Source organism: Pipra filicauda, unplaced genomic scaffold, assembly GCF_003945595.2.
Source record: "Pipra filicauda isolate LSUMZ 115617 unplaced genomic scaffold, ASM394559v2 scaffold554_size360964_pilon, whole genome shotgun sequence".
Lineage (NCBI taxonomy): Eukaryota > Metazoa > Chordata > Aves > Passeriformes > Pipridae > Pipra > Pipra filicauda.
In genome coordinates, this window is record NW_024104703.1 from 189399 (window position 1) to 217174 (window position 27776).

Consider the following 27776-nt stretch of genomic DNA (forward strand, 5'->3'; position numbering starts at 1 on the left):
GGGGATATCCCCTCCCCAGAGCCCCCCAGTTCCCCCCAGACCTCCGAGAGCAGCCCTGCAGCTGAGTCACTATTTAGTCGCCTTTACTGGCAGCCGTTGCTCCCGTCGGGAACACGCCTGGATCCCGCAGGCACCCGGCGGGCTGAGGGGCTGTGCCAGGGACACGGTGGGAGAGGGGATAGGGCTCTCTGCCAGGAAGGACCAAGGGACAGGCGACAGCCCGAGCACGAGGACCACGGGGCCCGTCACCGCATCCGCTGCCTCCTCCGGGGATCCGGCACCGGGGCGCGATCGCACCCCGGGAAGGGCCCGCGATAAATTCTCATGGAGGCCGGGATGCCTCTGCCGTGAGCTCACCCAGTGACTAACTTGTTTATCTCCCGCGGGAGCTGCACCGAGGTTTTTGGGAAGCGGCAGATCCCCGACAGCTCCTCTGCCTGTTCCAGGCGCCGCCTCCCACCCCTTTCCTGAAAAACGCTGTCGGAAACGAGGAATCCGCGGTGGCACCACTGCGTCCCCTCGCTGCGAGGGCAACGCAGGGAGCGGCTCCTCTGCCTCCTGCCAGAGCCACACACCCGGGAGTGCCACGGCAGGGAAACTGGAAAGGCTCAAAACATCTGGATTTTGGAAAACCGGGCGTGGAAATTCCGGCACAGCACTGGGGAGAAGCTCCGCGTGCTTCTCTGGGCTGGTTTGACTGCGCAGGTACCGGGGAGGCACCGCTAAGACCTTATCCTGCCCCATTCCCAACCCCGGGAGACACCACTGAGACCTCATCCTGCCCCATTCCCAATCCAGGGAGACATCGCTGAGACTTCATCCTGCCTCATTCCCAACCTGGCGAGGCACCATCACGTTTAAGCACAGAGGAAGATGTCCCTGGAAGTGTCCAAGGCCAGGTTGGACACGGCTTGGAGCAACCCGATTGAGTGGAGGGTGTCCCTGCCCGTGGCGGGGGAGTGGAATTGGGTGGGCTTTAAGGTCCCTCCCAACCCAATCCATCCTGGAATTCTCTGTGTCTGACCAGTGTAACCTAATCCTCAGATAACCACACGCCAGGGCTCCAGTGCCACCACGTGTCATCCATTCTCGGGGAGTCCCCAGTGCCTCCTGCCGCTCCCACTTTCGGGTCTGGGGCTCCTTCTGATCCACCAGCTCGGTCCCACGCCCCTGCCCCTGTGGATGCTTCGTGCTGGAGAACAACCTGGAGCACCGGGGATTGGGACCCGGCGGGGTCCTGCCCGGGATGCGGGGCTGGGATCGTGTCCCGGGGGGAGCGGTGGGAGGGGGATCCGAGGGGTTGCAGCCCCACCGCCGGGCCGAGGCGGCCCTCCAGCGGGGCCCCGCTGCCTTCCCCGCGTACGAGCCGCTGCTCCGGTGCGTTTTGATGGAAATCAGCGTTTTATAACCCAAAAGGTGGTGTCTGTATCTCGCCCCCACCCCTTCCTCCTCCCCCTACCCGCCACCTGCAGCGAGGCAGGACAGGGACAGGGAAAGGGAAAAGGGACAGGGACAGGGACAGGGACGGGGGAAGAGAGAGGGACAGGGAAAGAGACAGGGACGGGGAAAGGGGCAAGGCAGGGGGACGGGAAGGGATGGGGGACAGGACAGGGGCAGGGATGGAACAGGGACAGGGATAAGATAGGGACCAGGGCAGGACAGGGACAGGAAGGGGGACAGGCCCAGGGACGGGGACAGGCACAGGGGCAGGGATGGGACAAGACAGGACAGGGGAACGGACAGGGATGGGATAGGACAGGACAGGACAGGGACAGGACCGGGACCAGGACGGGGCAGCGCCGCTCCCCGTCTCGCTCCGCACCGACCCGCCCGGCCGCCAGGGGGCAGTGCCTCTCTGCGCCCTACCCCATGCCCCCAGCCTGTCACCGCTCTCGCCGACCCCACGCTGTCGGGACGCGCACGTCTCTATGGTGCCGGTGCGCGGCTCTCTATCCGCCCCCCCCTCCCCGCTCTCTATGGCGCGGGCGGTGCTCTGGCCCGCGGCTCCCGGTACCGTGGCGGCCCCGTTCAGCCCCGCTCAGCCCCACTCGGCCCCGCTCGGCCCCGCTCAGCGCCGCTGCCGTCCTGCTGCCGTCCCCGGCCCGCCCCGGCTGTATGGTTTGCGGGCGCTCTGCCCCGCGCATCTCTATGGCGGCGGCGGCGGCCCCGCCCCGGGGCGGCCTGGGGCGGCCCCGGCCCTGCTCCCGGCCCGGCCCCGCCGCCGCCCGCGGGCTCTGGGGCCCGGCAGCGCCGCTCCGAGCACCGGGGCCGGGCCCGGGGAGCCGCCCAGGTGGGTCGGGGGGGCGGCGGGCCCGCCCCGGGGCCTGTCCTGCCCTCTGGGGCTCGGGGGGCTGCGCTCGGGTGCCCTTAGCGGAGAGACGCGTTCGTAACGTGGCTTTTCCCTTGTTTTTGTCCCCCTCCAAAGGGTTCCCGAGACGCCGGTTCCCTCGATGTGTGAGAGCTTCCGAGCGGCGCGTTCGGCCTGCTGGGAGCAGGGAGCAGCAGCAGCAGCAGGAGGAGGAGGAGGAAGGAGCAGGGAAGAGCCGGGAGCAGCAGCGGAGACCCTCGGGAATTCCATCCGTTCTGCATCCCAAGCCTCGCTCCATCACCCCCCAGCTCAGCCCCGCGCCCGCAGAGCCCCAGGTGACACAGCCCCGGGGTTCGCACAGCGATCGAGACAGATCCTGTGTCTTTTCCCTCTATTTTTTTTCCCTCTTTCCCTGGAAAAAATACCCCTCCCTGCCCGGGAGAGCTGCCTGGCCCCTCTGTGCCCGGGCAGGACCCAGGGCACATGCATGAAGTGATTTAGAAATAGGAATTTATTCCAGTAACTCTCCCCTTGGGGGTTCTACCATGAGGGCTGGTTACTTTGCTGGGAAAAAAAAAAAAAAAGGGAATTAGAGCTTGTTTCTGTTAATCTGTGCTGCCTGGAAGGACTTTGCTCGGGATAGATGCAAACAGGAGGGCTGGAATAAGGTTCTTGGAATGGGGCCTGGAGTCAGGTGGTCGGTGTGAAATGGGGTGAGCAGATCATTCCCTTTACTTCCAGGAAAATGAAGTAGCTGTGACGCTGGCAGTGCCTGGGATGTCTTTATTAGCTCCTTAATTTCATTGAAATCCCACGTGGGGAAGGGCTGGAAGGGGAATCTGGTTCCTGACAGCTGAGATCTGATGGAGTTGTCTGGGGGGGAGGCAGGAGCTCAGCAGGGAACAGCCAGTCTGCCTTTTGTCTCTGTGGTAATTAATTGTAATTAACTGGGTCAGCTGGGGCTGTTAAACTCTGCCTGTGTCCTGTCCAAGAGGTGCTGCCATCCTGGGGGGTCTGGTTTGTCCCCTGGGCTTGTGCTCTCTGCCCCTCTGGCCCTGGCACAGCCCTCAAGGCAGCTCAGCCTTTGCAGAATTCCTCTTTTCCTCGGTGTTCCCTCCACTGCAGGGAGAACTGGCAGGTTGAAGGAGCCCTTTGGAGCCAGGAGACAGCAGGACATGAGATTTGCAGACAAGTGTTTCTCAGGCTGCTCGAAAACCAATTTCTTTTCTCTTTCCCTCTCTCTTTGAGGCTGTTGTGCCACTGACATTTCCCAGTTTATTATGGATCAGAAACCTTGGCTCTAGCCAGGTGCTTCCAGAAGTGAGAAAGGCTGTGTGAGTGTAAGCAGATGGATGTTTGAAATGTTTTTCATGCAAAACTCGTCATTTTTTTTCAGAGGAGCTGGACAAACAGGCTGGATGTGCTGGAGCAGGTCTGGGCACAGCAGAGCAGGGAGGGCAGTGGGTCACCTTGTGCCCAGGGGGGTTTGGCTAAAAGCTGGTGAAAACCCCAATATTTGTGGGGGTTCCCCTTCCTTAGACGTTCCCATTGCTGACACCACTTAGTTACTTGTTTTTTCAGCATTTTCTTTGCTCAGAATGGGGATTGTGGCTTTTCCTCAAAGAGCTTAAAACCAGTTTTAGTTCCTTCAAATGTTTCTTGTGAGACAAACTGCAGGGCCAGGCGGGAAATGCCCTGGCAGATGAGCCCCCTGTGAGGCCCATCCTTCCTTCCTACTCCTTCCACAGCATCTCCTGTCCTTTTTCTCTCTCCAAAGACTGATTGGAATTCCTCAGACCACGACATCTTTGAGTTTTCTGCTTTTCCCTCCAGCTCTGTTGCTCCTCTTCACCCTGTCAGGCCCAGCGTGGGTCTGTGCCTGCCCCTCCGTGTCACCCACCACGTGTGTTTATGCACCTGGTAGTTTAATGTCTTCTCCCTCCTGCCCTTGTTTTTTGATTTTCAAGGGGGATTTTGTCTGGAATTCTCTCATTTCACTGCTGCCCAGGTGAGCTGTGCAAGGTCTGGACAACAGAAAGCATACAGGTGAGGGAGCAGGAGGAGCAGGAAGAGAGTTTGCTGTTCATGTTGCTCATTCCAGCCAGGAGGGAGCTGTCAGCTCTGATTAAACAACAAAAAATGTAAATCCTCTCTTATTCATATTTTTTGGGGGTTTAGCTCCTCTTAGTTTTAGTCTTTCTTGGAAAGATTGAACTTAAGGCTCTCTGTTGGCCTGCCTTTGGTGTTTTCTTCCAGTAAGAGCAGCAGGAGGTCTCACTGATGAGATTTAAATATCTGGGTCACCTCACATTACCTGTGTTTGTTCCCTGCTCAGTTTTGATATTGGGAGAGGATGAAATAAAAGGGATGAGTGTGGAAAGATCAAAGTAAGGCTGGAGCTGCCCCAGGCACAGGTCATGTGCCAAATGGGGTTTGTGCATGAGCTTTTCCTGGCGATTTTAGGTTCTGGGTGAGGAGGTATCAGGAGTGTGCAAACAAGATTCCTTCTGTTTTCCACCCCCCATCGGGTAGTGGATCCAAAAGCCAAACTAGACAGAGCTTCCCTCTTTCTCAAAGATTCATCTTAAGCTTTGTGAGTCACTGGGTCAGGGATTTAAATAATTTCTTTAAACTTTTAAAGCCAGCAAACATCAGGGGCAGCTCCTGGTTTTCTGTAGCTGTAGAATTGGTTATCGAGTTTGCACGTCAAACTGGGCTCGTTCCTTTTACTCTACTAGATTTTCAAAGCTGGAGAGGGGGAATGGGGAATGGATATCTTGGAAAAGTGGTTGGAGCCAGCTGGGGTCTGCAGCCCCTCTGCAGAGCTGAAGCTGACCCAGGAACCTGTGGCTGAAGTGTGTCTTCATCTCAAACCACCTTCTTTTGTAAAAGCATTCCACTTTTTCCCCCTAGAGATGTCTGGGTTTTAGTCTTGTTTTTTTTTTTCCTGCTTAACAAGTTGTTGTCTGGGAATGTGGCACCTCTGTGGATTTAGTTGTTATCACCAACTTTTGAGATCTGTGCAGTGGAGAAGCAGGTTGGGCAGCCAGAGCCCCAGTGCCTGTGCTCTCCAGATAAGAAAGCGAAGGAAAATCAGAAGTCTGGGATAAGAAATGCTTTCTGAGCCTGTGTCTTATCCAGAGATACCACATTTCTCTGCACTTCAAAGTGCTGTTAAAATCCCACTGGGTTTAGACCTGGCCCCCAGAAATTCATAAACACAACGGGACGTTTGGACTGAGGCTTCGCCTCTTAAAACTTGGCAGTTTTTTTGCCCTCGCTCCTTGCATTGAAGAGTTGTTACAAATTTCCCTCTGAGAAATTGCCTTCTAATCTCTATCCTAAAATTAACCACAGTGGTTTCTCCTCCATGCCAGCTGTGTCCTTCACCAGCAGCAGAGATCTTCCTCCTTCTCGTTGTTTTGCCTGCTTTTTCTAGAGCTGACCTAATTACTGGATTCCTCTGCTGTTGCTTCCCTAACCAAGGTCGTTTTGCTTCCCTGATCGCTGCAGTTCCATCCAGGAGTGGTAAATTCAAACTGGGAATGCTGCAGTGGGGAAAAGACCTGCAGAGATGATGCTTTGCCCCTGTTTTGCACGAGAGTCTTGTTTTGCACAGCTGTCTTTCTGGAATGGCTTTGCCTGATAAGTCGTAGAATCATGGGATGGTTTGGGTTGGGAGGGACCTTAAAATGACCAAGCTTCATCTGGACAGTGGAAGGGACACCTTCCACTGGCCCAGGTTGCTCCAAGCCCCATCCAGCCTGGCCTTGGACACTTCCAGAGATGAGGCAGCCACAGCTTCTCTGGGCAACCTGTGCCAGGGCCTCCCCACCCTCACAGGATCCCGGGATCTCCTTTATGTCTCCTCAGGGTTGTGTCCTGCTGGGCTTTATGCCCCAAATCACTTGTTCCCTGTCCCCTCTCTCTCTCTCTCCTGACTCCAGGATGTGGTGCCAGAGGCTGGCGTGGCTGCTCCGGGGGAGCTCCGGGCGTCGGTGGCCGAGGAGCGTGGCGGCGTTGGCGCGCGGGCACCACACGGCCCCGCGGTCCCTGCGCTGTGCCTGGCAGCTGCACGGCGACCACCTCGGTAGGTGTGCCTGCTCCTGCTGCTGAGCCCGCCTGGGCAGAGCAGGGAGAGTTTCCAGACCCCGTTCCCTGCCAGTGATGCTTTTTTTTTTTTTTACCCTTCTGAAATCACCAGCACGCTGGTTCCCTCTGGGAATTCCCAGAGGCGGGACGGAGCAGGCTCGTCTGCTGGCGGCAAGTCTTTTATGATAAGCGAGGCAGTGCTAAATCAGAAGTCAAATCCAGGGATTCCAGCTCAAAAAGTGCATCTGAGCCCTGCCCTGTCAGGCAGCGTGTTCTGTGCTGTGCTCAGGCTCTCCTGGCGGGGAGGATCTGGCGTGTTCCCGCTTCTTCTGCCCCCACTGGTGCACGTTCTCCTGGGTGATGGCTCCTGAGGCCAGTTAGATCTTGGTGCTCTGAGTCACTTGGAAGCAAAGGAAGTTGCTCAGCACTTTACAGTGGCCCCCAGAAAGGATATTGTAGTTTTCTCACTGCAAAGTGACCTCAGATACCTGAATTTCAAAGCTGGGTGGGACTAGAGCGGGAAGGGCTCTCCTGTTGCCTGTGCTGGCCCTTCTAAAGGGCTTTGAGTATTCCCAAACTGTCCCAAGATGGAACAGTGAGAGGTTTAATGATTTTTTTGGTTGACTCCTCTCTGCACTCCTATGCTGGGGCTCTACAACTCTGTGGATGTGCAGCTCTGAATTTACCACTTGTTGAAGAGATGATGGAGGGAGGTCTGGGCACAGGGCGAGCGTCAGCCGTGCTCCTTCCCGCTGCAGGAGGGGATGTTGCAGTTTAATGGCTTCCCACTGACAGAGGGCAGGGTTAGATGGGATATTGGGAAGACATTCTTCCCTGTGAGGGTGGGGAGGCCCTGGCACAGGTTGCCCAGAGCAGCTGTGGCTGCCCCAGCCCTTGAAGTGTCCAAGGTCGGGTTGGAGCGACCTGGGCTAGTGGAAGGTGTCCCTGCCCGTGGCAGGGGGTGTAACTGGATAAACCACAAGGTCCCTTCCAACCCAGACCATTCTGGGATGGTTCTTTGAGATGTCCTGTAGACTTGATGAGAAGGGAAGCTGGTGGGATCCCTGACAGCCAGGCCTTTGCTGAGATGTCCTGCCTGGTCTTCCTCATGTGACAATTTACATCAAGAGGCGCCTCTGCGTCCCCTGTAAGCGGCACCACAACGCGTGGGCTCTGGGCTGGCATTCTGGGCTCTGGTTTTTCCTCCCTGTTGCCCCAAAGCATCCTCTGCTCCCACCCTTTGCAGAGCTCACGTATGGGAACACCCTGATGCGCTTGGATTTCGTGTGGCTGCGGGATCACTGCCGCTCCGCCTCCTGCTACAACGCCAAGACCAACCAGCGCAGCCTGGACACGGCCAGCGTGGACCTGGCCATCAGACCCCAGGCCGTGCGGGTGGACGAGAGCACGCTCTTCCTCACCTGTGAGTGCCACAGCACCCGTGCCCTTTCTGGTTTGGTTGATGGGTCCCGCTCGGCTTTGCCGGGACAGGGCGGCGTTATCCCAAAATCGGGGGCTGGCTGGGAAGGTATTGAGCTGTGAGCAGGCTTTAAATGCTGCTCTTACTGTAAACACACCTCAGCCTTAAATTGCGTCTGGTTTTCCTCCCCCAGCCCTTTTTTTTATGTAGAAATATGTGTGTGCAGTGTGGGGGTGTTTGCTTGGTTTGGTTGAGCACCCCAGAAGTGCAGGTGGTGAGCAGATGGGTCAAGACACGGTAGTGTTCAAGATGGTGTCATCCCTGGTCACAATGCCCATTTTCTGCCCTTATTCCTCAGTTTCCCTCCTGTTTTCTTCCTTTTGGTGGAGCTTGCCTTTATTCAAGGTCTTGACTTCAGAGATTTGCTTCTCCTTGGAATCCTGTCAACCAAAACCACGGAGGCTGCACCACTTAGCCCTGAATTTGGAATTGCTGCAGCCCTGAATTTGGAATTGCTGCAGCCCTGAATTTGGAATTGCTGCAGCCCTGAATTTGGAATTGCTGCAGCCCTAAATTTGGAAGTGGTTACAGCAGCCCTGAATTTGGAAGTGGTTACAGCAGCCCTGAATTTGGAAGTGGTTACAGCAGCCCTGAATTTGGAAGTGGTTACAGCAGCCCTGAAGTTTTGGAGGGAGTTGCAGCCACTCTGAATTTGCAGTTGTTGCTGCAGCCCTGAACTGGGAGGGAGTTGTTGCAGCAACAATTTTTTCAGGACTCGTGGCCTTATTAATAATGTTTTGGGTGGCAGCAGGGTGCAGAGAGCCCATGTCCAGACAGGTGAGAGGGGTGAGGCCTGTCCTGACTGATGCCATGACCACAATCCCGGGCTGCTCAGTGGTGACTGTGCCCTTTGTCCCGTGTCCCAGGGCCGGACGGACACGTGACACGGTATGGGCTGGAGTGGCTGGTGAAGAACAGCTACGAGGGGCAGAAGAAGCAGGTGATGCACCCCCGGATCCTCTGGAATGCAGAGATCTACCGGCAAGCCCAGGTCCCCTCCGTTGACTGCCGGAGCTTCCTGGAGACGGACGAGGGCCTGAAGGAATTCCTGCAGAACTTCTTGCTGTACGGGATCGCTTTTGTGGAGAACGTCGCTCCCACCAAAGAGGACACGGAAATCTTGGCAGAAAGGATCAGCATCATCAGGTAACTGGGACTTGTCTTCTCCTTGTTTGGAAAGGTGCTGTGTCCTTATCCTGTGTATTGTGTGGCACGGCCTGGTTTGCAGGCAAAAGCTCTGGGTCTTCTACAGCTTCCAGCTGCCCCACTTGACCTGGGATGGGGGATCCCACGGTGGGATCTGCCCCCTTTTGTGACAGGGCTGGGAGTCCCTGGGCTATGGAGCTGCCCCGGGAGCACACGATGACTTTTGTGACAGTGGGACTGGGTAGAGAGTGGGGACTGAAGGAAGTGGCTGTCTGGGAAGAGCAGAGCTTTGCAAGGAGAGACATTTCCTGTTATGACTTGAGGGGTCAGGAGGGCAGCCTGGCCCTGGGAGCCAGGGACATCAAAAACCAGCCCTGGGAGTCAGGAACTTCAAAAACCGGTTATAGCTCTCACTAAAGAAAAACAGAGTGAGAAACGTGTCTGCTGCGTTTGTGTAAAGCACCACCAGCATGGCAGGCTGGGCAGGGAGTTTGGAGTTTTATCCAAGCTGCAGAAACAGTTTGACTTGCCTTGGAAAAGGAGGGATTTTTTTGTAATGAATGGTCACTCCAAATAGGAATGAGGGGCTCCAGGGAATATCCAACCAGCTTCTGTCTCCAGACGTCCTCCCTCTGTAGCCCCTGAGTGCTGTTTGTCCCTACTGCTGTCCCTTCCCTCCTGTGTATGTTTGTAGGGATGAGGTGGGTGAAAACACAGGATCCTGGGAAGAAGAAATGGGATTATTGGGTACAAGGAAGGGCTAACTGCACTTGGGCAGCTCCTTGTGTCACTGAAGTGATTTGACTGGGGATGATGCTCAGTGTGAAAACATCTGTATTTATGGAGAGGAAGCAAGACTTGTCACCACCAGCCTTTTGGGAGGAAAGAGAGGAATTTGAATGCTTGAAGAGGGATTAGAAGCACTGTCTCTTGACTGTAAATTTTGTCAAGTTGTTTTACTTTGATTATTCTGTCCTTAGGATGCAGGGGAGTAACTTTGCATGCAAGAGGGGATCAGCCCTATCCCCACGTTGCTCCATAACTCTTTTCCAGGGAGACCATTTATGGCAGGATGTGGTACTTCACCTCTGACTTCTCCCGGGGAGACACAGCCTACACCAAACTGGCCCTGGACCGGCACACGGACACCACCTACTTCCAGGAGCCCTGTGGGTACGTTGTGCTGCTGCTGCTGCTTCCCAGACACAGGCAGAAGGCAGGAGTGAGGCCACAACAATGCCTTTCCCACCAGCACAGGCTTCCTTGTCTCCAGTGCTGCTGCTGGGATGTCCTGCTGGTCACACAGCAATTCTGGGGCCTGTCCGATCATAGGATCCCAGAATGCCTTGGGTTTGGGGGGACCTTAATCCAGTCCCACCCTGTGCCGTGGGCAGGGACACCTTCCACCAGCCCAGGTTGCTCCAGGCCCCTTCCAACCTGGCCTTGGACACTTCCAGGGATGGGGCAGCCACAGCTTCTCTGGGCAACCTGTGCCAGGGCCTCCCCACCCTCACAGGGAAGGATTTGTTCCAAATATCCAATCTAACCCTTCCCTCCTTCAGCCTAAGGCCGCTGCTCCTGTCCTGTCACTGCACACCCTGGTGTGATCCCTGTGGAGTGGGGTGGTCAGTGGATCACTCTTCCTGTGCTTGGAACTTGCAGATCTTCCCAAATGCAGGCAGGGGAGGACTTGGCTGTTGGAGAGCTGGGTGTTACTGCAGTTCAGGTAGCTTTGTAGCCACACAGAGGGCTCAGGGCTGTAGTAATTTCTGTGCTACCCTGAAGCTCCTCTAACAGTCCTTTCTGAACTCCCCCTTCTCAGTCTCCAAGTGTCACACTGTTTCCAGCCTCACAGAAATCATCCATGGGTTTTATTTGGGCAGTCTGGGAAAGCCCAGCTGCTCCTGCACCCCGTGCCCCGTGGCAGCTGCTGGGCAGAGCTGCTGCAGGAGTTTGCTTTGACCTAATCCTGCCTCTCTGCTGGCTGAGGTCTGTTATCTGTGTCCTCCAGGAAAGGAGGGAGAGCAGCTCCCTTGGCACAGCCTGTGGTGTCTGTGCTCCTGCAATCCCTGTGCCTCAGTCCAGCCAGGCTGGGCTTTGTGTTTTGGCAGTGCTGCAGCCCTGCAGGTACTCAGGAACCAGGCTTTCCCAGTCCTTCCCAGTTCACACCCGTGTGGGCTTTGGAAAGTAGTTGGTAGCTGCATCATTCTTTCCCATATGTGCCCTCCCAAACTGCTCTTCTCATCCAGCCTCTGGGCTGGGAGTTTTATCCACAGCTAGAGAAGGGAAGGCAGCAACCCTCGTTGTGGTTCACAGGGAAGTGCAGGAGACTGCCCAGAGAAGCTGTGGCTGCCCCATCCCTGGAAGTGTCCAAGGCCAGGTTGGACAGGGCTTGGAGCAACCTGGGCTAGTGGAAGGTGTCCCTGCACATGGAGCAGGGTGGAATGAGGTGAGTTTTAAGTTCCCTTCCAACCCAAACCACTCTGGGATTCCAGGATTCTATGACTTAGACTGACTTTCTAGCTTTTTTCTTTTTGTCTGCTTTCCCAAGAGGGGAATCATCTGGAAATGGCCTGTGGGAGAACAGGTGGAAGCACTGTGATCCCAAAGGGATCTAGGGACACAAAGAGAAGCCATCCAGCCACAGGGCAGGATTAGCCCTTCCCAAGTGAGGCTGTGAATTTGGTAAACATCCTAATGGGAAAAGAGCTGTAAGAACAGAGGAAGATGGAAGGTGTGAGATCTTTGGCTGCACCTGAGTTTTGGAGCAGCCCTTCAGAGCAGGAAAGGTGGATTGACCTGGATGTACCTGGCTGTGCCCAGCCAGGCAGGAAGCTTTGGGTGGTAGTGTTTGTTCTGGAGCAACTCAGTGTCAGGAGCAAAGTAAGTGGCTTTTACTGGGCCTTGAGGATCTGGAAGTGCCCCACATTTCCAGCCAGATCTAGTTTGCTTCCCTATTCCCCGGGAACCTGCAGGACCCATGTGCTTTTGGGACCTACCTGCTTGGCTGACTTGTTTTGGAAGCTCACAAAATCTTCCCCAAAGCCAAATAAAAGAAGTAATTAGTGATCAGAACTTCAGCCTTCAGAAGAGCTTTGACTGAAGTGCTCAGTACCAGAATCCAGAGCTATTTTTACACCTTTCTTTTCCACTTGGAAGAGTTCCCCTCAGGTAGGGTCTTCTCACCTGCAGCCAACTGGAGTACATCAATCACTGAATGAGCAGGGCTGACCATTAATGCTTGGGATTCTGCAAAATCATAGTTGTGTAGGAAAACCAGGAATTTCTGGCTTTCCTAACCTCTTCTAAAGGGAAAATCCCCAGGCTGTGGGAGGCTGCAGCATTTCTCACTGCTCAGGGACCTGAGCCTGCCCTGGAGGCTTTCCCAGTGCCCTGGGCTGCCCCAGGAGCTGGTTGCCCCCAGGCACGGGGTGTCCTTTGCTCCAGTGCTCCTGGACTCACTCTAAAATCATCCTGAAGCTGTTGTGGGTGGAAGGTGGTGAGAGCACTCAGGTGAAAAGGTGAGGGTGGGGTGGCAGGTCCTGCCACATCACCTGCTGTGGGACTGGGATAACAGGCCCCCAAGGGAGATTGGAAGATAAAAGCTTTTCCAGAAGGTCCCCATTAATTTCCCAGCAAGTGAAAACTGGGAGTAGGTGGCTGGAGGCAACTCCTGTGTGTTTTTTCCTGGCAGTGCAATGCCTACCTTGCTTGGATGAAGGAGAAGAGAAGCTTCAGAGCAGTAATAGGACAAAAGCTGAGCTGGATGGCTTCCCACTAGGGAGGGGATGTCCTGTAGGTCAGCTCCTCACTGGGACTCCTCTGCTCCAGGCTTTCCAAAGAGAACCCCAGAGGCTTCACCTCACCAGCACATCCAGCATTTTTTTAACTGTCCCGTTCTGAGCTGTTCCAGGAAGCTGGTTTTATGCTTTTGAACCTCTGTGTCCTGCTGCATGGATGGACTTAGAACACAATCCTGGAATCCCAGAGTGGTTTGGGTTGGAAGGGAACTTAAAACTCACCTCATTCCACCCTGCTCCATGTGCAGGGACACCTTCCACTAGCCCAGGTTGCTCCAAGCCCTGTCCAACCTGGCCTTGGACACTTCCAGGGATGGAGCAGCCCAACAGCCTCCTTTGAGTGAGGTTTGGGACTTTGGGTGCCACAAACTTGATCCTAAAGTCTCCCAGGCTCACATCAGTGGCTTTGGGAAGCAGCAAAACGTGTGGGATCGGAGGCCCGGCGAAGCGGCCGGGGGGCAGGTGGAGCAGCCCTCTGTGCCCTCAGGACGGGCAGCCGAGGTCACTGCTCTGGGGTGGTGTCTCCCATACCAGCATCCAGGTGTTCCACTGCCTGAAGCACGAGGGCACGGGCGGGCGGACGCTGCTGGTGGACGGTTTCCACGCGGCGGAGCAGGTGCTGCGCCGGGCCCCGGAGCACTTCGAGCTGCTCAGCAGAGTGCCCCTGAAACACGAGTACGTGGAGAACGTGGGGGGCTGCCACAACCACATGATCGGGGTGGGGCCCGTGCTCAACGTGTACCCCTGGAACAACGAGCTCTACCTGATCAGGTAACGTCCAGCGTGAGGCCTCTTGCTCGTGGGGAGGACACGGGGTGGTTTTCCAGAAGAGGCTGTGAACTAAAAAACCAGCGTGGTTTTGAGGGGCGTGGTTTTGAGTGTCCCTCCCGCTTCAGAGGAAGCGTCAGAACCGCCCATACAAACGTGGGGGTCGGTGCTGAGCTTTCATTTTTCACTCCTGGCATCCTCCCTGCAGCTCCATGCCCTCCCTTTGAGCGGCAGAAGAATTCAGCCCTTGTCTGGAGAAGCCCCTAGGAGCTCTCCTGGCATGCAGGGAACAGGGAGAGCGCAGACTGATCCCTTCTAGAGGAAATTTGGGCTGATTTTTTTTTTTGGAACTCCAGTTTGGCTCAGTGCTGGAGGTTGTCCAGCACTGCTTTGCACTTTTAGTCTGAACAACCCTCAGGAAAGGGTTCAGACTAAAAAAACCAGGAATAAGAGGTTTACCTTGACAGGAAACTCCTCTTACTCCTGGTGTTGCGTATTCCCGATAGTCCTGCTCTTGCAGCGTGACCTCCCTGGTCATGTCTGCATCCTCCCTTAAATACTGGCTAACCCTGCAGGCTCCTGAGGTTCCCTTGGAAGCAGCTGGAGTGATGCTGGGCCCTCCCTTGTCTCTTTTTTCCCCCCGTAGGTACAACAACTACGACCGTGCCGTCATCAACACGGTGCCGCACGACGTGGTGCGCCGCTGGTACCACGCCCACCGCGCGCTCACCACCGAGCTCAGGCGGCCAGAGAACGAGCTGTGGGTCAAGCTGAAGCCAGGCAAGGTGGGACTTGGAGCTGGATAATGCGGGTTTGGTCCAGGGAAGGGAGCAGGGTGCTCCACGGGTGTCCTGCCGCTGAGCTAAGAGCTCCACGTGTGGCAGCTTTCCTCCCTCCAGCTGCTCTGAGGTGCCTTGTGTTATAGTAGTGGCCTCTGTGTGTTCCTGCTGTCCTAAAGGAATGTGAGCTTCCAGGTAAGGCAGAAATGTTTAGGTCAAGCTCTGCCTCAGGAAAGTTAGTCTCAGCTGGGAGAGAGAAGTAAGATCTTTCCAGTCACTGAAATGAGGACCCTCGGGAGCAAAGGGGATGAAACACGTAGAGTTCAGCCTTTAACTTCTTCCAGAAGATAAGTTTATTTTGATGGAACTAAATTACAGTTCTGAGGTTATATTTGACCCCTTACATGGGTGAGATCGCAGAGGCAGGAGATTGTGGCTGCCCTATCCCTGGAAGTGTCCAAGGCCAGGTTGGAAGGGGCCTGGAGCAACCTGGGCTGGTGGAAGGTGTCCCTGCCCATGGCAGAAGAATGGAATGGGATGACCTTTAAGGTACCTTCCAACCCAATCCATTCTTGGATTCTGAGATGGCCACTGGCTGTTGCTGGTGAACTACTGCCCAACCTCTGCAGTGGAGAAGCAGAGAAACAGCCCAGAATTCTTCTGTTTTAGTACCTGTCATCTTCTAGGCACAGCTCCTGGCTCCAGGTGAAAGAGCTCTGCTGGATCCCATGGCTGCAGCCTCACAGTGTCGAACAGGAGGGTCATGCCTACCATGGCACTCCCTTACCTGCTCTTCCAGTCTCCAGGGATCTCCAGGACCTCTCCTGCCGTGGTTGCTGTCCTGCTGATGACCTTTTCCCTGTCCTGCAGGCCCTGTTTGTGGATAACTGGCGTGTCCTGCACGGCCGGGAGGCGTTCACGGGGTACCGGCAGCTCTGCGGCTGTTACCTGACCAGGGACGACGTGCTCAACACGGCCCGGCTGCTGGGGCTGCAGGCTTAGCCCAGGCCCCGGGAGGGGCAGGCAGCCCCCAGTCCCACCTCTGGGGGGGGGCAGGCAGCCCCTAAATCCCTCCTCCAGGAGGGACAGGCATCCCCCCAGTCCCACTTGCGCAAAGGGCTCCCCAGTCCCACCTCCAGGAGGAACAGGCAGCCCCCCAATCCTACTCATGGGAGGGGCAGGCAGCCCCCCAATCCCACTTGTGAGAAGGGCTCCCCAGTCCCACCTCCAGGAGGGGCAGGCAGCCTCCTAATCCCTCCTCTGGGAGAGGCAGGCAGCCCCCCAGTCCTACTCATGGGAAGGGCAGGCAGCCCCAATCCCACCCCCGTGGTGGGACAGGAATGCTGGTGCCCCTCCCCGTGCTCCAAGCCCGCTGTGCTGGTGCCTCCCCATGACACAGACACTGCACATACCTCAGACATCTCCACCCTCTCCAGGCAGCTCCCAGTGCCTGCTCAGGAGAGGGAGCAGGTGGAAGCCAAAGGTTTTGGGATCTTTATGGGACTGCCTTTGAGCACAGTCAGCTCTTGCTGTCCGTGCTCCCAGCCTGGCCTTTCCAATGTGCCTCAGCTCTGGTTAAACCCCACCTTAGGAAATGCTCCTCCAAGCAAGTGCCTTCAGGATTTAGAAGCTTTGCATTATTCCCTGTTCAGCCTTTTTTTTTCAGCTACCAATTTTAGGAATTTTTTTAGCAGAGCAGAGTGGAAATCTTCAGGATCTTCTCCTTGTCATCCAAGCCGTGCTGCCTGGAGAGATCCTGGGCATTTCTGAGGAGATTTAGGTTAGAGCAGGAAAAGGGAAGCAGCAAGATCTGCATGTTGGGAAGCAGAGATGACCAAGTTAGATGAGGGGTGGAATTCCCACTTTTCCTTGACTTCCAGTACTGCCGTGCTGGTGTTCCCTCTGCCTGTTTGCATTGAGGGTGACACTCAGCAGCCACAGTATTTGCTGACAAACTTCCCACTGTGCCTTCTCTCCCGTCCTTTCCTAAGGAATTTGTGTGAGGTTGTCATCACGCTGCCTGCTGCACAAACCTGACCTTTTGGGAATGTTTTTTTTTTTTCCCCCAAATTTTCCCGTTCTGACGGTATCAGAAGTGCCTTTCAGCTCCCAGGAGATGGGAGGGTAAATTGGGATCTGGCACACTGAAAGGCCACGGGGTAAGGAACAAAAGCAAATCCTTTTGTTACAAGAACATTGGGATTTCAGAACCAAGAGGGCATTTTAGGATTTGATTATTTTTCATCCTCTTTGGGCTGTTCCCTCTGCCCTGACCAGACCTCAGAGCAGGGCTGAGCCCTTCTTGGCTGTGCTCTGTGAGCTGCTCTGTGCCCATAGTGCAGGCACTGAACTTGCTCCCTCATTTGATCCAAACACTGAATGGACAGATCCCACTATTTCTTCTTTATAGGTTCTCCTTAGGTGCCAGTTCCACCTGCACAACTGAGAGGGGAAGTTTCACAACTCTCCAATAATCCTGTTGAAGCAGCAAACCCCAGCAGGAGCATGTGGTGTCCCTCACCCATCCTAGTTCCACGTTCCTGAGCTGCTTCCACCCTGTGCTTCTGCTGTTGGAAGAGTTGGTGCCCAAAGCAGTCAGTTACTTGTAAAAAGGAGGGGACAAAGGGTTCTTGATCTGTATTTGGAACCCTCTTTAAATTCTTTAAGGGTTCCTGAGCTTTTTTCCTCCCTGTGCCCCTGGGATCTGAGGGAAACACTTGGGTACCGTGGGACCTTCCCTTGGAGAGATCAGCTTCTCCTTCCCCTGCTCAGAACTCCATGTTTATCAGCTGCAGGCTGGAAATCTGTTTTTACTCCATGGCACAAGGCAGACCCCACCAAAGGGTGCTGACCACACTGCTGTGACAGAGGTGCCTTTGTGACAAGGAATGTGGTGACTTGGGCTGGGCTCTGCAGACACCAACCCCTTATGAACCAGCCCCAAGCCAACCCCCTCCTCACCAGGACTCTGGAACCTATTCTGGGGGGAAAATTGTCCCCAGTGAATGCAGAAGAAACACATTTCCTCATATTTCAAATCCTTTACCCACCCCCACGATAAACAGGGAGGGGGGAGAGCTGTGTTTCCATCTTGTTTCACCATTCCCCGCTTCCCAAGAGGGCTAAATTCTTCCTGGGCAGCTTGTGAGCATCCAAAAGCCCTGTGAAGGAGCAGGACCTGGTGGCAGGTGCCACCTGTCCCATCCAGGTGTTTGCTGGGCCGTGTCCCGGAGCGGGGCTGCCGTGACAGCGGGTCAGGGTTTGTGATCCAGCTTTTCCCGTTCCTTCAGCCAATCGCTGAACTGCTTTCTCCTCCTTCCCAGCACTCTGGGGATCCAATGGATGTGTTTAAGACTTTTCCCAAACTAAGAAATCGACTCTTCAAATAAATCATTTATAAAGTCACCAGCTTAACAAAAGATGTATTTTAAGCACTGATGAGCTCGAAGATAAGTCTGGTTTACGCAGCCGAGGGGGGAATGCACATGAGGAGCCATAGCCCAGTGCGTCCCAGTTGGCTTCTCCTCGTTTCTGCTTTCCCTGGCCACACGATGGCACAAGCTGCCAGAAATTGGTGTTTAAAAAAACCCACGAGTCCCATCCCAGTGCGGTCTCGGAGTTCCCGGTGGTGCCGGCGCTGTTTGTTCTGCTCTGCTCTCTCCATTCCTTTGGAGAAGCCCCGGAATTGCTGTTCAAAGCCTCTGTGGCTGGGAACGTTTTTAAGGAGCCGTGGGGTGCCGTGTCCATCGTGGCAAAGGGTGGAGCAGGGAGCGGGAATGATGTGAGGGAATTGGAGAGCTCGGTTTGGGGGATCCGAAGGTGCCTGGAGGAAAGTGGAGCTGGTTTGAAGGCAGCTGAGCCCGGCCCAGCCTGGTGGGACCCGGTGTTGGTGTGTACCCCGGGATCCTCCGTTCCCATCAGCACATCCCAGGGCCCCCACTTTGGTCCCTTTTGCCACTGGGGCTGTCCCTCCCTCACCTTGTGCACCCTGAGCAATCCCCCCACCCCACACACCCCTTCGCTTGCCTCCACTCACCCTCTCTCCTCTCCAGGCTGCTCCGTTTGCCCTCCGGTGCCCCCCACATCCCTGTTTGCTCCCTTGTCCCCCCAAGACCCCAATTCCTCCCTTGAGACCCCTTGGCTGTGCAATGCACCCCTTCCTTCAGCTTTTGGGGCTTCCCAGAGTCCTCAGCCCTACGCCCTACAGTGAAACCAAACCACCCCATTTTCCCTCCAGTGTGTCCCAGAGCTTTCTGCCTTCCCACAGTGCACTCCCACACCCCCTTCTCACTCCCAGCTCTCAAAATTCCTCCGGTGCAGCTTTTGGTGCAACCCCTTGACCTTCCTCTGGTGCCACCAGGAGCCTTTGGCTCCTCACAGGACTCGGGTGAAACAGAAGTTGCTTCTACCCCAGCTGAAAATTGTTTCCTTTTTTAGCTTCACTCCTCATTTGGGGCTTGGAGCAGCCTGGTAGTGGAAGATGTCCCTGCCCACGGCAGGAGGTGGAACAGGATGGGCTTTAAGGTCCCTCCCAACCCAAACCATTCTGAGATTCCATGGAGGTAACAAATTGAGGAACGGTGGGGGAAAGGTAAGGAGGCAGGTGGTGAAAGAAAAGGTCAGGAAGCGGGAAAAGGAATGGGAAGGTGAGTGTTGGGCACATGGTGGGAGGTGCTTTGGGAGGTGGGAGTTGGGGGCTGGGTTCCCTCCCTGCCTGGTGGCCGGGGCTGATGGAGCCAACGGGTGCCACCGTGTTGGTGCTCTCCAACCATCCACATCCACCCCCTTTCTCCTAATGCTTCCCCCAGGGCTCTCCTATCCCAGCATCTGGCTTTGGAGCTCCATGGGAGTCCAAGGGGTCTGGCTGTGCTCAGCAGGGCAGGAAAGCTTTCCCAGCACTCGGGGGCAGAGCCCAAACCTTCCCCAGCCCCTCATCCCTCTGCACCCTCAGTCTGGAGATGACACTTGGTCCCCAGGCCCTGATCCCAGGAGCGTCTCTTCCCTAAACTGAAATTCCCTTTGCAGGAAACCGGTGGGACATGGATGATCCCAGCCCACCTCCAAAAGCTGGAGGGAAAAGCTGCTCCCAGTGGGACGAGTGTTTTGGAGCCAGGCCGAGCCCCTGCCCCCCAAACCGGGGTGGGAGCGAGTTCAAACTGCACTGCGGGAGCTGAGCTCCAGGGATGGGGTGGGAGAGGAGCTGTGGGAAAGGAATAGGGATGGATCTTCTGCCCGCGGGGCACAGAAATGGTGTGGGATGTCTCCTGTAATTCCCATTCCTGTGGGACCCCCCTGCCCTGCCCCAGCTGGTCCCCGCGCGGTGCCGGAGCCGTCGCAGCTCTGCCTTCCCTTCCCATCCCCGGGAGCGCGGGGACAAGAGCGGGAGCTGTCACTGCTGCCAGGAAGGCTCCCGGGAAGAGGAGGCGGCACGGAGGGAGAGGAGCCATCGGCAGCAAAACAGGCTGGGAATACCCACGGCGTCGGGGATCCATCCTCATGGTGGCGAACCTGACGGTACAGCCTCACCTGGGCTCTCATCCCAGCGGGGGAATTTCAAGGGGATATTCGAAATCAGGGAAACTCGGGGCTGTTTTTCCTTGGCAGATGCTGCGGTGCCGTCCCGCGGAGCTGCTGGGCATCACCTGGGTGCTCCTCGCAGGTAAGGTGGCCCCGGGCTGGGCTGCGCTGGGAGCCGGTGCCGTCCCGTGGGCTCCGCGCCAGGTCCTCGCCTGCTCCAAACCCGCGGAGAGGCTTCGGCGGAGCTTTGGAACTTTTTAGGAGGGGTAAAAGGCTTAACCTGGAACGGAAAGGTGTGTGTGTGTGTGTGTGTGTCCAGGGAGGGAGGAGGTGGGAGAGCCAGGCACAGCTCCGGGAATAAAAGTCGGCTGCAGACAGATTTATACTGGGGCTGAGAGATGTAATAATGCAAAAATAAACACATATATATTAACATATATACGTATGTGTTAAAAATATATATGTAAAATCATGATATATGTAAAACCCCAGATTTTGTTGCAGTTATGTGAGCAATGCCACTGTGCTCTTTAGATACTCACTGGCTGCCTGGAAACACAAATCATAGAGTTATGGAATGGTTTGGGTTGGAAGGGTCCTTAAAACCCATCCCGTTCCACCCCCTGCCATGTGCAGGGACATCTTCCACTATCCCAGGTTGCTCCAAGCCCCGTCCAGCCTGGCCTTGAACACCTCCAGGGATGGGGCAGCCACAGCTTCTCTGGGCAACCTGTGCCAGTTCCAAATGTACAAAGATTTTTAGGATGAGCATCTGAGACAGAAAGGAAACCCATTACCCTATATTTCGATTTTGGAATGGTGTCAGTGAGCTCTGAGGGTCTGTAGGATGAGCTTTGGCCATTGCAGCTGTAAAAGATTCCTGGGATGAAGTGTTTTCTCTTTCCTACAGCTTGTGGTTCTGCATGTTTCGTATAAACAGTGTTTTCCCAGAGAAAAAGGGTTTTTAGTCATTAAATTGTTTTTTGTCCCTCCACAGCTACAGTTTGGGGGGCAGGAAGGCACAAAAATAGCTGGTTTCCAAGATCATAAGAATGAGAAATTAAAATCACCAGGTGAACTAGATTTACCTGGATTGTCCCATCTATTTTCTTTCCCACCTGTGCTGCAAAATCCCCCATGACAATCCCCAGTGGGAGCAGCAGGACTGTTTCCAGGGCTGTTTGCTGTCTCTGGAGGTGCAGTGGGAATGCAGGTGAACAGCTGCTTATCGAGGCAGGAGGTGAGACACCACGAAGAGCAAACACAGGCTGTGTAGCCTGTGAGAATCCCCCCTGTGAGAACTGCCCCTCACTGCCAGGCTCTGAGGCTCAGGAAGATGTTTTCATCCCATCTCATTTGCTGGGAAATGTGGCTGAGGGTGTTTGGGGTCGGGTGTCTGGAGATGGGCTGGGATCTCTTTCCTTCTTTTCCTCTTCCCCTTCTCTTTCCCTCCTTTAACCTCACCTTCTGATTTTTTTAAAGAATCCACTTTACAAGATCAGGCTGCAGTATTGATTTCTGCTCAGCTTTCCTAGAATCCTCATTTTTTGGAGGGGGAATGGGAGCTGTGACCTTCCCACAGCAGCTCCTCTTGAAGTCCTTGAGCACCTGTGAGAGCCCAAGTTGTGACAAGCACAGGAATTTTGGGGAAGTGGCTGCATCCCCCAGTGCTGGGAGTGTGTGGACATGTTCAACCCCAAACAAGACTGGAAATTCTGTGGCTGCCCCATCCACGGAAGTGTTCAAGGCCAGGCTGGAGGGGACTTGGAGCAGCCTGGTCTAGGGGAAAGTGTCCCTGCCTATGGCAGGAGGCGAAACGAGATGAGCTTTGAGGTCCCTTCCGACCCAAACTATTCCAGGATTCTATGAACTGGGAATAAGCCATGGAAATTAGGTCAGGATGACAAAACCTCAAGTAGGAGAATCCAGTTCCACCCCCCTGCCATGGGCAGGGACACCTTCTCCTAGACCAAGTTGCTCCCAGCCCCATCCCAGCCCCTCTCCCTCTCCCCAGTGCCACCACTGGTGCCGTTGCCTCAGGCTGTGGGAGCAGCAGGACCCCCCCAGGGAAGAGCTGCTGCTGCTGTGGGATCTTCTGTGCTGCTCCCTGGGCTGGATAACGTCACTCACAGCCGTTCCACACGGTGGGAATACTCCAATGGCACCAGCTCCCACACCATCCTGCAGCACGACGGGGGCTCTCACACCCCAGCCATCCACGCGCCCTACGTGGGACGAGTTGTTTTCCATCCGTCCGACGGATCCCTCACGCTGGAGGATGTCCAGGAAAGCGACAGTGGCATCTACAGGGTGACTGTCAGCGGGGAAGACAGAGAGAGCCTGGAAATCCTGCTGGAAGTCCTCAGTGAGTGGTGGGTGTGGGAGGGAGCAGCGGGGCAGTGGGTACAGGTAGAGCCATGGTGGAATTTGACTGTACACGGACCATCGGCCAGACCAGGGGGGTTGGAGAAGGGATTTTGAGCAAAGGCTGATGGGCCAGGCCTGAGCTTGTTTGAACCTGTCATGTATGGAGATTGCACCAAGGAGACCTTGGAAAGAGGCTCCCACCCTGTCCTAGGGGAGAAGATCTGGTGGTGCTGCCCAAGGAGACCTTCTAGGGGGCCCGGCTGAGACAGAGGGCTGGGCTCCATCCTGGGAAGGAATTCCCTCCTTTGTTTTCCACTCTTCAGTCCAGGGATAGAGGGACCAGTAGGAGGATGGAGGGACTGGTGGGATGATGGAGGGACATCAGAGGGAGTGGTGGGATGACAGAGGAACTGGTGGGATAACAGAGGGTAGGATAACAGTGGGAGGATGGGGGGAAGATGGAGTGACTGGTGGGATGACGGAGGGACTGGTGGGATGACAGAGGGACCAGTGAGGTGCTGCACACCCACTGCCACCTGCAGAGAGTCCCTGCAGCACTCTGCCGAGGTTCAGCCAGCAGAGCCGATGGAGCTGAGCCCAGCAGGGTGGGCTTTGTGGAGGAGTCCCAGCCCCCCCTCAGCCCCCCCTGGCCCCACACTCGCTGTGTGCCGGCGCCAGCCGCTGCCACAGAGATAGGAGGCACTTGAAATAGCTCAGAAGTTCCTCCTCGATATTGCTCCCGGCAATTCCCTTAATTTGCTCTGGCATTATCCGTCCTTGTGCTAATAATGCTGTGGCCATAATGCTCCCACAGCCCTGCCCCACCCACCTCTCCCTCCAACCACACGTAATCTGAATGGGATCTGCAGCCTTCTCCACTTTTTTCTCGTTTCCTGACACATTTCCAAATGCTCCATATTTACCCAAGTCCATTAAAAGCAATGATTCAGCTCGAAAAAAACAAACCCCAGTCCTGGAAAGCACAGCAGCAGGATGGACTTCCCAAGGGAAAGGCACCTGTGACTGTGCCGTGGCAGATGCTGTGGTGACAATTGCAGCCCAGGTGTCCATCACAGATGCTCCAGGTCATGTTCACTGGCACAGGTTGCCCAGAGAAGCTATGGCTGCCCCTTCCCTGGAAGTGTCCAAGGCCAGGTTGGATGGGGCTTGGAGCCACCTGGGGTAGCACAAGGCGTCCCTGGCCATGGAAGGGGTGGAAGGAGACGGTCTTTAAGGTCCCTTCCCGCCCAAACCATTCCATGATTCCATGTCTGAGAGAAGTGCTGGTGTCCCTGTTCCCTTTCCAGAGCCCGTGTCCCGCCCTCGGCTCTGGAGCAGCGCTCTCGTGGCTCGGGCCACTGGTGAGGTGGTCTGTGAGGTGGCAGAGGGCAGAGTGGACACCATCACCTGGAAGAAGGATGGGCAGCCCCTTCCCCCAGACAGAGGTTTCCACCTCTCCAACAGCCGCAGCGTTTTGTACCTGAGGCCGGTGAAGAAGTCAGACTGTGGCTCCTACTCCTGCAACGCCAGCAACGGGATAAGCTGGCAAGAAACCTCCCTGAAAATCACCATTGCAGGTGATGTGGTTTCACCTCCCATAGCTCCCCCTGCTCTCCACCCTTCCCTGGGCATCCCTGAGTGGTTCCATCCCATTCTTCTGCCTCCATCCCCCACAGTCTGGCCGCCTTCTCCGTGAGGTGGTGCCCACGTGTTGTTGACAGGAGCTCCCCACTGTAGGATGATCAGCAGCAATTCCTGATCTCCGATCCCACCAAGGCACAGTCCTTGGCAGGAGATTGGTCATTCCCTCTTGGAGCAGGTCCCAAGTGATGGCCCTTGGCCAAGGTGATGGTGAGCAGGTCATGGGCAGGGGGTGGTGTCCGGGAAGCCTGTGGGCAGTACCCATCCCAGGTTGGACATTTCATGGTGCTGATTTGGCCACCAGCAGGCAAACAAATGGAATCTGTCCTGGTAATGGAGGAGCCCTGTAGCCACCAGAGCCATCCAGCCAGTGTCCTGACTCCTGTCCCATCCGGGTGGCTGTTTTCCAGGTCTCTCCCGCCCCTTGAAGGACACTCTGAGGATTGCAGTGGTCGCCGTGGTCTTCGCCGTCGTCTCGGCCTGTGGGTTAATCATCCCTGTCTGCCAGTCTGAAAAGCTCCGAATAAGTGAGTTGGGGGAGCCAGACCCCCATTTCCCTTGGCTGGTGGGAGAGAGGGAGGAGCATTGCTGTGGGACCCCCCCAGGTCCTGGGACACCCCCCCGTACCTGGGTGGGGACAGCGCATCCCACCCTGGGGGATGGCACGGGGACTCCTGGGGGTCACAGCCATCACCCCCCCTCTCTGGGTGTTCTGGGTGTTTAGGCGGGGACCTGTGGAGGTGGCTCAGTGCCTACACCGCTGGGCTGGTGTGCGTCGCCTGCATCCTGGACGGCACCGCCGGGATCCTCTGGATGCGGGAGGAAGGTAGGAGGGGGCTGTGGGGCTGTTTGGAGTGGGGGGCAAGGACCCCATGGGAGATACAGAGACTCGTGGGGGTCAGAGGAGAAGGCAGTGGTGGAAGGGGGGGGGGTCACACCGGGAAACACGAAGGGTAGATCCATCTGGAGCGATTTGTGTGTTCCCCATGTGGGATGTCCAGGTCAGAGGGGTGGGGCTGGACCACCATGTGGATTATACACCCACCTGTGCAACTAATGCAGCCATTCCCCTTTCCCCAGGGCCCTTTCCCAGGGTGAGTCACAGAAGAGCAGTAAAATCATCTAGGGATGGAGAGGCTGCTTGCAAGGAAAGGCTTGGAGTCAGGAGAGGGTGGGGAAGGGATATGACAGAAAGGTACTATGGGATGAAGGAGGTGGACAGTGTAAGAGCAGGTTCTCTGCCTCACCCTGTTGCCTTTCAGGCCCTTCTGTTGCCATCATATTGCCTGAGATCACCCTGACCTACCTCATCGTGGTCACCTTCCTGGTCTCCACTAACGTGATCTTCCAGCCCATGATTTTCACCCAACTGAAGAGCAAAACAGGTGAGTGGTTCCACCAAGGTGGAACCTCACCCTCAGCTTTTCAAAATGAAAACTCCTGTGCTAACTCAGGGCTGGTGCATCCTGCACCCGACCCTGGGTGAGGCCAGATCCCCACCCACACCTCTGGACACATGATCTCATCCCTTTCTTGGCAGCTCAGTACACGATGGGCTATGCTGCCCCGGGGGCGGTGCTCGTGGTGGTTCTGATGGCCTCCTTCCTCATCAAGAGCATCTACGAGCGCCACGGTGAGCGGGGATGCCCCACCCCAAGGCTACGACTCATGTAATCCCCCTACCCCTTCAACTCAAGTGTTGGAGACAAACCTGCTCCAAGGGAAAAAAAAAAAAAAGTCCAACAAACCGGGAGCTTCAGGGAAGCGAAATCTTTGCAGAAGCAAAGTTCTGTTTCAACACCCCCCGTCTATTTTTACTTTGTGTTTTTGTGTGTGTGAGTGAGTGTGGGTTTTCACGGTGGCAACCTGCCTTCCTCCTGCCTGTCCCTCTGCTCCGTGCTGACCCCGGGTTTCTCTGGTGGCAGGAGAAGGATGTGCCGCCTTCGTGGACATGACCCCCCTGGTGCTCAGCACGGCGGCCGTGTCGGGCCTCCCGCTCCTCACCATCTTCCTCTGCTGTGAGTCTTCTTCAGCTCTTCATCCCACTCTGCTTCATCACCTCCCAGCGCCTCCTGCCAGGCGAGCTGGGCTCCCTCTGTCCCCACCCGTCAGGCAGCCCGTGAGTTATTCAAAAGTGGTTTATTTGGCTCTTGTGAGGACACCAAGAGCTCTCCATTGCCTGTGTCCCTTCCCTGGTGAGCCCCAGCCGCCACACCCCAAATACAATATCCCATCCCTTGCCCCTGGTGCCTCTCCCGTGTTTTCCTGGAGGCTGGGATTTGTCCTCTTGCAGATCACATGACGCAGTGGAGGCGGGAGGACTGCGACTTCTCTTCCACGGACAAGGCGAGGTAGATCCTCTGTTCCCGTTTTCCACGTGAATTCACACTGTCTTGAAGTGAAAAGAGTGGATATGGAAATTATCCTGTGCTTTGGTTTAAGTCCTGGGCCCCAAGAAAGATGCAGACCTGGTTTCATAGCATCCAAGTACGGTTTGGGTGGGAAGGGACCTTAAAAATCACTCGGTCCCACCCCTTTCCATGGGCAGGGACACCTCCCACTAGCCCAGGTTGCTCCAAGCCCCGTCCAACCTGGCCTGGGACACTTGGGGCAGCCACAGCTTCTCTGGGCAACCTGTGCCAAGGCCTCCCCACCCTCACAGCCAGGAATTCCTTCCCAATATCCCATCCCACCCTGCCCTCGGGCAGTTCTCACCCCAGCACGAGGGATCTCAGCCACACCTTGGGGCTGTTTGGGTTTAACCACCCCCTGTGCCCTGCAGGAAAGCCCCCCAGGCCATCACACCCTCCTGACCAGCTTCTCTTTGCCCCAGCCAAAACCACTGGAGGTACAGAGGGGTGAGAGTCACCCCCACAGCCGGGTGTAGGGTCTTGTGCAAGGGTGGGCAGGGAGAGGGACACACCAGAGCCCCTGTGGATCCGCCAGAGCCCGGCTCCAGCAGTGCTCAGCGTGTCCCCTCTGCTCTTCCTTCCAGGTCCTTCGAAATGTCTGGCACCATGGACATCATTCCCAGCTGATGGAGATCTTCTGGGGTGTTTCTCACTTGGCTGAGTCAACCCCAGCCTTCCCCAAGGTTTAGTGGGTTCAGGGCTCTCAGTGTCAGATCCCCTACAACATTCATAATAAATGTCAATGAAATTAACCCATTTTTGCCTTTGTTTTTGAATAAAACAGTCCCAGGGGAGGCCAAATGCACATTTTCCCCTTTCTCCATAAAACCAAGGCCTGAAGTAGAGAAGCACTTTTAGCAACAGCTGCAGGAGTCTCTCTTTATTTAACATTTGTGGGTAACCCCAAGCATCCACCTCACCCCACCCTTCCCATCCATCCACGTGTCACTTTTCACCCCCTGGGCAGGTGACTTCAGGGCATGTTTTGGGGTGTTCTCCCCCTAAATCCACATGCCCCTCTGCTGCCTGTCCCCTTTAGTCTGGGACAGCATCTCCAGGGGACCAGCCCCCCACTGGGAGGTTTGGGGGGCCAGGATCTGGGTGCTGCCTACACAGCAGGGCAGGGCAGGGCTCACTCCTTATGGCCAGCAGGAACCTGGATCCCTATCCACTCTATTTTTTTTTTGCTCTTCCTCCTTGGATTTTCCTGCTTGAACAGGCAGCATCACATTCACATCTCAGCCCCCCGCTTCCCTCCTTCCCACGTAGGAAAAAAATCACAGTTCCCGGGCCTCTCGGATCAAGAAAATGGGGGGAAATCCTGTTTTCTTCACTTTTCCCGGACCCCTCTCCAAACAACCTGCCTTAGGAGGAGAATGCAATGAGTATCAGGAGCTGAGTAAGATGGAGACTTAAGAAAAACAGACATTAAAATGAAGAGCAGGGGGTTGGACTCGGAGCACTCCC

General features: G+C 55.8%; 1 protein-coding gene across 4 annotated transcripts; it reads left to right on the top strand.

Annotated features, from left to right (window-relative positions):
* Positions 1 to 2224: 2224 nt before the first annotated feature.
* Positions 2225 to 17778, top strand: TMLHE (trimethyllysine hydroxylase, epsilon). Of its 4 annotated transcripts, XM_027745458.2 has the most exons (10): positions 2225 to 2290; positions 2426 to 2643; positions 4276 to 4354; positions 6256 to 6398; positions 7647 to 7823; positions 8747 to 9026; positions 10080 to 10199; positions 13361 to 13597; positions 14241 to 14379; positions 15244 to 17778. In XM_027745458.2, the coding sequence occupies exons 2-10, from the start codon at positions 2451 to 2453 to the stop codon at positions 15373 to 15375; spliced, it is 1500 nt and encodes a 499-aa protein (XP_027601259.2). In that variant the 5' UTR covers positions 2225 to 2290; positions 2426 to 2450; the 3' UTR covers positions 15376 to 17778. The 4 variants fall into 4 exon arrangements, with proteins under 4 accessions (XP_027601259.2, XP_039243264.1, XP_039243265.1 ...); XM_039387330.1 differs by lacking the exons at positions 4276 to 4354; positions 6256 to 6398; XM_027745460.2 differs by lacking the exons at positions 2225 to 2290; positions 4276 to 4354 and having other exon boundaries at positions 2567 to 2643.
* The last annotated feature ends 9998 nt before the right edge of the window (positions 17779 to 27776 follow it).